Source organism: Epinephelus moara, chromosome 6, assembly GCF_006386435.1.
Source record: "Epinephelus moara isolate mb chromosome 6, YSFRI_EMoa_1.0, whole genome shotgun sequence".
Classification (NCBI taxonomy): domain Eukaryota; kingdom Metazoa; phylum Chordata; class Actinopteri; order Perciformes; family Serranidae; genus Epinephelus; species Epinephelus moara.
In genome coordinates, this window is record NC_065511.1 from 4,238,472 (window position 1) to 4,248,054 (window position 9,583).

General features: G+C 40.5%; 1 protein-coding gene across 4 annotated transcripts in view; it reads right to left on the bottom strand.

Moving 5' to 3' along the window:
- Positions 1-3,827: 3,827 nt before the first annotated feature.
- zufsp (zinc finger containing ubiquitin peptidase 1) overlaps positions 3,828-9,583 on the bottom strand; it is a 43,605-nt gene continuing 37,849 nt past the window's right edge. For 3 of the 4 annotated variants that reach the window (XM_050045802.1, XM_050045800.1, XM_050045801.1), the window contains 2 exons: positions 4,937-5,157; positions 3,828-4,066 (listed from right to left, as the gene is read on the bottom strand). In XM_050045802.1, the coding sequence (XP_049901759.1) occupies positions 4,019-4,066; positions 4,937-5,157 (269 nt within the window). In that variant the 3' untranslated portion in view covers positions 3,828-4,018. The remainder of the gene's footprint in view (positions 4,067-4,936; positions 5,158-9,583) is intronic. The other variant, XM_050045803.1, reaches the window with a different exon arrangement.

A 9,583-nucleotide genomic window follows, 5' to 3' on the forward strand; every position in this document is an offset into this window, starting at 1 on the left:
CCACCACGGGAGAGGACCCTAATTGACTTTACATTGGCATTGTTTTCGTGGTGGCAGCACGTAATTTCAACCCATTACGTGCTGCCACCACGGAATGCGGTGTTAAGAGGTCGTGGTCATTTCACGTATTTCTGTGAGATCAGATTGCATGGTTCACACCCTGCATGATAAGATATCTGAAGCCTGAGAATAGTGGCCCAAACATGAAGCAAATTGTGTTTAAAAATATGTTCACTAACACGTTGTCTAGGTTTAAGAAAGAAGAGCGCATATATGATACAGTAAGATTCAAAACCGTCAAAACTTCTAGGACTGAGAACCTAAAACTAAACTATCCTAATGCTAACTACTAAAAGATCCCAGGACATTTATTCCATCAGTCTCAACCATTCCCATGCACCTCTCTCTTAATTATTAATTAAAAATGTAAAGAGTGTCATTTTGTTTGAACATTGAAAGGGACACATATCAAGTGGGGGTGTCTGGGGGTTGTCCCCCAGGAAATTTTGAGCCTCAAACACTTCATTCCCTGCATTCTGGTGAATTTTTGCATCACTTTATGGTGGACAAGTACTTATGTATAAAGGAAAACAAAATTCAGGTAGCAGATGACAAAATAAAAATAGAATAGAACAGACTGCAGAAACACTCTCAGGCATTCTATACTGCTTACATACATTTATTCTTCTGTAGATCAACTTATCTTATTTCATGCTGTCTGCTGAGTCAACACACCGTTTTTACTGTGTACACCTGACCGGCACACGGCTGCTGCTACTGGTTTTACCTCTTGGCAAAGATGAGTTATGAAAGCAAATGCCAAAATGTCTATAACAGGAAAGTAATATTATCAATGTCTGTTAATTAACTAGCCCCTGGCCTCAAGTCATAATTGCATGAGGCCCCTGGGCAAAATGTGTTGAATATCCCAGCATTAGACCCGTTATGCCAGCTGAATATTGACATCTATCCAACTCCATCCCCCCAGCTTGTATGTCAGACTTATGTTAGAAATTTGTAGTCTCCAAGTCCTCTCTGAAATAATCCTGATGACAACACCATGACATCATTGATGGTATTTTTTTAAACATGACAAAACATTATACAACCCATTTCACAGTCTGCGTGTAGTATTAAACATTTAATGTGGGCCATCGACTATTAAATGCATCCAGTGGTACCAACCATGTCATACCAGCTTCTCAGGAAGGGAGCTAAATAACGCTCCAAAGCTGGGCAACATTTTGACAAGGGAAAGACAGCATGGCCATTTCAGAGGTCCCTTGACCTCTGACCTCAAGATATCTATATGAAAATGGGTTCCCACCAGTGTCCCCTTTACAGACACGCCCACTTTATGTTTATCCAAATTTGGTGTGACTGGAAAGCTGAGACTCCTGTAGATTCAATGAGCCCAGTTTTATTCAAGTGTGATGTTAGTCCCATAGCCATTTCATTATAGTGAGACCATTTGTTTGAAACTTGACCTCAGTGTATAAAATGACGTATAGTGACCTCTAGGATTATTCCAGCCCCATGAAACTTTATAGCAAAACTAGAGACCTTGAGCATTCAGAGGATGGATGGCTTTCATAGATATATTGACAGTAAGGTGGTTTCTCAGCAGTTTCCAGAACAGAAGTGTTCACCATCCAATTCCTGAAAAATGTAATTCTTACAGAAATCTCATGTCAGAAGCTTTTGATATCAAATCACAGCATGGATTTTTCTGTGGTGTTCCTCATGATCATGGTGTATTATATCCCTATTCCATCAAAGTTAGCATCTGTACGCAGGTGTTTTAAACACGGGTAACCCTGCCAAAAACAGGCTAAACTCCTTACCCATTGCCAGTAGACCAGTACTCTATAGCAGACATGTAAGTCTTTCTGTGTGTGTCTTTTTTTGTTTTCTTTTGGTGTGTCACGGACACGGACAGGCTAGGAAACAGGTTAGTAAACAGTAGAGAGGAGCATGGAGGCCTATGAAAACTTTAAGGTGGTAACTTCTTTTTATATATCTCTGACTTCTTTAGTCTCTCTTTCAAACTCAGTATAGACTAATTTGGATCGATTTTTGAGCACTGCTTGAGCGGAGATGGCGGTATTTTGTGAGGTGCGTCACTGCATCTTGGCAGTTTAGGGGCTAAAATTAGTGCGTTCACTCAAGTGTCGTGTTTCCTTCAGTGCCAATCACAGCTGGGGCTGATAAATAGGCGTGACTACTGCAGGGTCATTTGAGCAGTGTGTGAATGCCAATTGTTACCTTTCCCATTACATTACTGTAAAAACCAGATGTAAGTGGGTGTTAGTAGGTTTTTTGTGGAGAAGGGGCTTTAATGTGATATTTTGGAGATTTTTGACCATTTTTTAATCAATTCTCCAGTAGTCAAAAATGCTTAAATGTAGCACCAAATCTGTGGAACAAATGGTATCCACCCTGCAAAAAATGATGTATCAACTTATAAGACATAAGTGAACATGGCAATGGCCATTATATACTTCCATCACAATGTTCTCAACCCCTATGCACTCTAAATTTTCAAAGTTTGAATAGTTGTCTCATCAAAACACAATGGTTATTACATATTTATGACTAAAACAACTTGACACACAGTGCTGAGCATCTCAAATTAATGTATAGTGATGTATACCGCTGCTGTGTGAAATGTACTGTTGATTTGGCTTTCCCTAAAGATTCCCTATGTTGACAGAAATGGGTCCATGTGGGTCTTAGAGGGTTAATTTCATTACACTTAATTAGGGGTTTTGACACTTTAAAGTTCTTTAAAAGGAAACTAAATCTGTACAAGCATATCTAAGTTCAGTGTGAATTCTAAAATTCAGTATTCATCCTTTTAAAGAGTAGAGGCACATCCTGACGTTCTCCCACATTCTTCTGTCTGTCTCAGCTGTACGGGGACTATAGTGGAACAACAATTTATGTCAAGTCAAACAACAGTTTCTGGACTGCATGTCCCTCCTCACTGCTGTCAGCTCAGAGGGACACCCGCTAGCTGACAGCAGTGGTATATTATTTTTTTTGTTTTACTACTTGCTCTATTTGGATTTACAGCTGTGCCAGATTGCCTATTTTTTATGTCTGACTTTACTCTCAGGTATATTCAGTGACTTGGGATTTGTTGTGTCACTCCCTTGATTGATAGTTGTCAGTAAACTTGCTTTTTTCTGTTTTAATATGACTGTAAACTGATTATTTTGGGGTTTTGGACTGCTGGTTAAACAAAACAAGACATTTGAACAAGACACCATGGTATTTATGGGCTTTTTTTTTCCAATAATCTACAAGACTGACCAACTAATCAGGGAAAAAATTAGATTCTGACGACCACATGCTCAGTTTACTCAGTAGGTAACAGCCTGAATAATACACACATTAAATATATGACATTTACTGTGTGAAAGAGCTCCTCTGCAGAGCTCCCCCTAAGATTAATGTTCTATATTATGAAACTGTAATCCTTTTTCATAATGTTATTATAATGTTAGTGGTGGTGGTTTTTATTCTCGACTAGGCCTTGTCTAGAATAAAATGTTTTATGACCAGCTGTTGGAGCCCCTGCTGTTTAACCTAAAATCACACACACACAGATGACCCTGCTCAATTTCTGATGAGGCCTGTACAAGCACATGACTGCTGAGTGATGATTTAGGTGTGTCAAAGGAAAGCGGATGACTCACTTATGCAATCAAATATTTGATGTTTTACATCTTTACTTGTGATTTCTTGACAGCCAGATGTAGGAGGACTCTGCATGTTTCCTGTTGGGCAGGGTTCTTTAAGGACAGTAAGTTCCTCACTCACAATAACCTTTGATTGCTAACTCTAAAGACTGGACAGTCTGGAGAGCACAGATTTTATTAAAAATATAAAAAAAAAGGGTACATACATTACATTTGTATTAACAAATGACTAAATAAAAGAGTTCCTGAAGTGAGAAATCAAATGAATGTTCACAGCGAGAACAAAGTGATGAGATAAAGAAGTGTGTTCCTGTTCATGGGATCCTTTCAGCACATAGTGTCCTGGAGTTCAAGATGCTAATCTGTACAAACAAAAACAAAATGTGCTGATATACAGATAAAGAGCTTTCTGCACATCAAATGTCTAATTCAAGGACTGTAAAGACCTTCAGACAAGAATCAAACAAGATCAACAAGTTTAGTCATGACATCACAGTGAAGGAACAGTCAGTACGTTTACATAACACTAGAGAAAATCGATTTAGGTAAAACCAGACTTTTAAAATTGATATAAACGTGTTAGTCTGATTGAAATTGTACTAAACTGGGAGTTGAATAACTCCTGTATGTATGGAGTCAATCTGACCCAAAGTAGCCTAGGCGCTCTGCGCATGTTCCACAGTTTCTGCCCCGAGCTTTGACCTGGAAGTTGAATAGCATTAAATGCGTAACAGAAGAAGAAGGAGCCGTTACCAACATAGCAAAATCTACATCCAGCGTGCACCTCATCTGTACAACGAGTAAAGTGTACAGCATGTACAGAGCTGTAAGTTGTCCACCCTGGTACTAGTTTGGTGCTAGCTAACCTTAGCTAACTTGTTTGTCGGTTGTTTGGTCTGTGAGGTAATAGGTCAACCAGAAAAAGGTCCAATACTAACAAGCTGAAAGGGGGCATATTGCCAGCTATCGTAGTAGAGTCAAACATACTTCAGTAAATAATTCGATTCCCCTCCCGTGCTTGTATACTGGGACAAGGACAGTAGTCTAATGAAACGACCTGGTCAAGCTATAACTGTAGCTCGGAATAACTGTGTATGTAAAAGTAGTGAGTGCTACATGGGGACTTAATCTGATCACACACGCATGCACGCACGCACGCACGCACGCACGCACGCACGCACGCACGCACGCACGCACGCACGCACGCACACCTCTGTTCCATGCCACCTCACCTGTTTCTCCTCAGCAGACAACATGCCCTGCACAGCCACCACCTGGTACTGTTTGTGTCTCAGGCTGCCAGGGAACTTCCTGATGTGGTGGACGGCTGTTGAGACTGTGCCCTTGCTCAGCAGCTTCCTGGTGTCTGATGCTGAACTGCCAGGATCGAGAAGCAGTAGGCACAGGCTCCCATTTTTCCTCTGCTCCAAGCCCACTATAGAGCGGCTGTGACCTGCAAGCAGAGTACCCTCAGGGTTCTCAGTTACATTTAAAACTTTTTAAGACCTTTTTCATACCACCTAGAATGAAATTTAATGCCAACGTCAAGGCCATGCTGGCAAAAAGTGTGCCGGATATATGGGGCAGCTGTGGATCAGAGGTAAAGCGGGTCGTCTACCAATTGGATGATCAACGGTTCGATTTCTGGCTCCTCAAGTCCGCATGCCAAAGTATCCTTGGGCAAGATACTGAACCCCAAATTGCTCCTGATGGCCGTTCAATGGATGTGTGAGTGCATGTCAATGATTAGTGAGGAGCAGGTGGCACACTGTATGGTAGCCTCGGCCACCAGTGTGTGAATAGGTGAATGTGACATAAGTGGTCAGATAACGAGAAAAGCCTATACAAGTGCAATCTATTTATTTATAGGGGTGTAACATTCCATCGATCTGGATTGATATAACGATTTTATTATCAACGATCCAATATCAGCGATGCAAAGTGAAAACATTGATCCATATCATCATCTTTAGCGTAGGCTTTTATTTTGAAAGTCTGTGTCACTGTCAAACAGCGGCAGGCACATAGCAAGCAGCCAAGAGAAAGACGAAAAGGATAGCATTATTTACTCGGGAATAAATCAGCAGAGTGGAAATATTTTGGATTTTAGAGAAAATACAGGACAAGAGACAGAGCACATGACATATATAAACAATGCTGTTACGAGATAAAACACGATGTAATGTTACCTGCCTGGACGAGCATCTCACTCGGCTAACTTCTTGCTTAAGCAACATTAGCTGCTCTGTTTTAACAATGTTCGGCTGAAAAACATGCATGCAGGCTAAAATTCAAATGTTATTAATATGCGTTTTATGGCTGTTTGGGGAAGTTTTCCTTTAGTGCTTTCAGTCAGATATTCCTGAAGTTTTATGAAAAAGATTTGGATTGGTTTGGGTAAAAATCAAAAGATTTCTTCCAGTGAGGTCTCTCTGACAGAAAGCCCTGAAGATTTACTTATCCCATTTGCTGTTTTCTTAGTTGAGTCAGTTTAACGTGAACTTTACTGTACTTATTATTTATGTGTTGTTTGTGTTTTATGGCCTAAAGTTAAAAAAAAGAAAGGGGTGGCAGCATCTTCTGTAACAGACTGTGTTAAATGGACATTTAATATTGCCTAATATTGATCGCACACCCCTGAATTGTATCTAATCAAAATCGTATCATGGAAGACTTTGAAATATCTGAAAATATCATATCGTTGTCCAAAGAATGGATATAATATGCTATAGTGATGAAACTGGTGATTTACACCCCTATTTATTTATTTATTAATTTCATTCATTTTCCATAACCACTTATCCTGTTAGGGGTCACGGGGAGAACTAGAGCCTATCCCAACTGACATTGGGCAAGAGGCAGGGAACAACCTGGACAGGTCATCGGACTATCACAGGACTGACACATAGACACAGCTCACGCTCACAATCACACCTACAGCCAATTAAGAGTCACCAGCCAGAGAACCTGGAGAAAACCCATAGTGACATGGGTAGAACATGCAAACTCCACACAGCAGGGCTCCCCCTCAGATTCGAACCAGGAACTCTTGCTGCGAGGTGACAATTCTAACCACTGTACCACAGTTTTTAGAGCTCTGCTCCTTTGGCTGCAATTTGTCTAAGTTCTTGAGCTCAGCCAGCAAATGGAGTCTGGTGGTTTACACACAGGCAAACACATTTTATTCATCTGACTGTTGTTTGTGACATTACGGTATACATTTTATTGTATGAAAGTAAAAGAAAAAAAAATAGAGCTTGGAAATAAAAGACTTTGTTGACAAATGTAATACTTATTTTGGCCTTATTTTGAGAATATTAAATTCAAGGCCTTTTAAGAGTCCTGGGGTACCCTGTCCAAGGTTTTTGACCTTGTGAAGACAACAGCGTTTCCAGTTGTTATGAACAGCATCAGCAATCCTGATGCAGGGTTGGACTATAACTTTTGTCCACCTGCCACTGTGGCTGGTAGATTTCACAATCTAGTAGCCACTCAAAATATTATCTTTTTTTGGCTGGTTAATGAAACAAATGCAGCAGCATGCTTTACTGGAGGTTGGCTGGTTGCTGGTGCTAGTTTTCAGCCCTGTCTGGGTGTCATAGAGAGGGGGAAGCATGGTTTTGTTTAAATATGGGGATAAAAGTACACATTTTCAGACAGTCTCTACTGGAATACATTCATAATATTGTACTAAGTTGTTCACATGAAAAGTGAAAGAAATGGTTATTGACAAGAACAAACTTTTTTATTCTTGACACTAGGGACAGACAATATGGCTTATAAATAATATTGCAATATTTTTAGGCTATATCACGATATTTTGAAATCTCTGAAGTACTGTAGACTACTAAAATACAAAATTGTGTTGAAATAGTGTTGATGTTATTGCTTTGAACTTGAAGCAGTCAGATGTTTGCAGTTATCACCAAGTTTAACTGTTGCCACTGCACCTTTAAACATGAGGATTTATTCACTGTGAGCTGGAAACACACCAAAAGCTAATGATATTTGCAAGTCCCACTGGTGCTCCATGGTTGCAAAATGTGACTAATTGGTCACAATCTGGAACCCTCCTCTGTTTATGCTATTGTTAATCTCATAAAGTTAAAGTGTTACTGTAGCGTTGTTAAACAGATGATTTATTTACTGTAAGCTGGAAACAAACTAACAGCTCTCCTGTCCATGTATTGATCATATTTACAAGTCGCAGTGGTGCTTTATGGTCGCAAAATGTCACATTTACAGGGCTTAAAGTGAAAAATTTTCCTGAGCCTGAAGCCTGAAGCCTGAAGCCTGAAGCCTGAAACCTGAAAGCCATCTTTTGTCAAAGATGGCTGCTGTGCATATAACCCATTGACCCACACTTACCTCAGTTTTGCTGATTCTTCACTGTATTGCAGTTGTATTACAATGCCGCAAAATGCCGCACCTGGCTCGTTCAGCTTCTTGCACCATGTATTAAATGGTTTGCCCTCAGCGCCCTCCTCCTCAAGCCATGCCCACCTCCATTTATTTTTCACCCCTCTCTCCAATTCTGCTGTATTAACACCGGGTTTAATATATTTTGCTTCCATCTCTCTGCCCTGCTCTACTCTACTTCAACGCTACTTAGCTCTCTCTCTACTCTACCAGTAGACTACCACATCCACCTGTTGCACAAAACGCACACAGCAGTGTTTCCCCTAGGATGGAGTTGTAGCAGCGGAGGTGAAGCACACGCATGAAAAAAAATTTTCACATGCATTTAACTTTTTTGTATGCTTACAAAGCACAGCCTGCTGGGATGTTTCTATGTATCTACTGGCACCAGAAGGGCTCTTTAGGACTAAGTACATACAGTACATTTGTGCACAGTAATGAGCAGATGAAATGTCTGTCTAGCTTATATATGAGGTGTCTCAAGATTTAGGAAAATTCAATTTTTGGGAACATAATAAAAGTAAAAAGTCACTTGACATGCTGCTGTTTTGTGCTATGACCTATTTAAGTGCTTGAAGTTGTTATTTACGTGACAACGCCTGAACGCAACACTGGCTCCGCTCCAACAGTGCCGTGCTACGCTGCTGTGCAAGCAGCATGCTTGTCTGTGCGTAACAGCAGTCTGTTGGTTATTTACACACTGTCCATAACAATAGCTTTGTCAGGTAACACACTACGCCAGGCTCGGGTCAGGTTTTGTCAGGAAAATGCGGCCCGAGTTGCGCTCTAGCGTGTTCACCTGTGTGTTGCGGAACTCCGCCATGTGCGATACAGAGAGCAGAGGAGAATTGTTAATGCGTGACCATGTAGAGACAGAAATGACACGATAACATAACATGATAAATAGTATATTGTTATGTTATTATATGAAGCTTCCGTCGTGCAAAATAATATAACTTTAGTTTATGAAGACATAAAATGGAGCCCTCTCCTCTCCTCTTACTTTACTCACAAGTGTGTGAATTGACCTGGATATGAAGTGTCCATAGCGCCAAACAATAACGGTTAGAGCACTAAGACGGGAAAAAAATAAAAATAAATCAGCAGTTAGTTGCATATAGGGGAAACACTGCACAGCATGCTGTTTTCTCTCATTGTCCGATAGCTGGCGGTCAAGCTAACACAAGCCAATCATTCAAACGCAGTTCAATTGTCCATTTCTGTTGCACATTCACCCACACTCATTTGGATATCAAGCTATAACGGACATCTAAACAACATGTGCTTGGAAGTAGTGTGTGTTGAAACCCGTTTGTGTGTGTGTGTGTGTGTGTGTGTATGCAGGGTCCGATGTTAAGGTTTTTTCCTACTTGCCCTGCCGGGCAAGTACTTCTCAAATCTACTTGCCCCATCTAAATTCTTACTTGCCCTGCCTAAAAGGTTCTTTTTCTGGCTGTGTG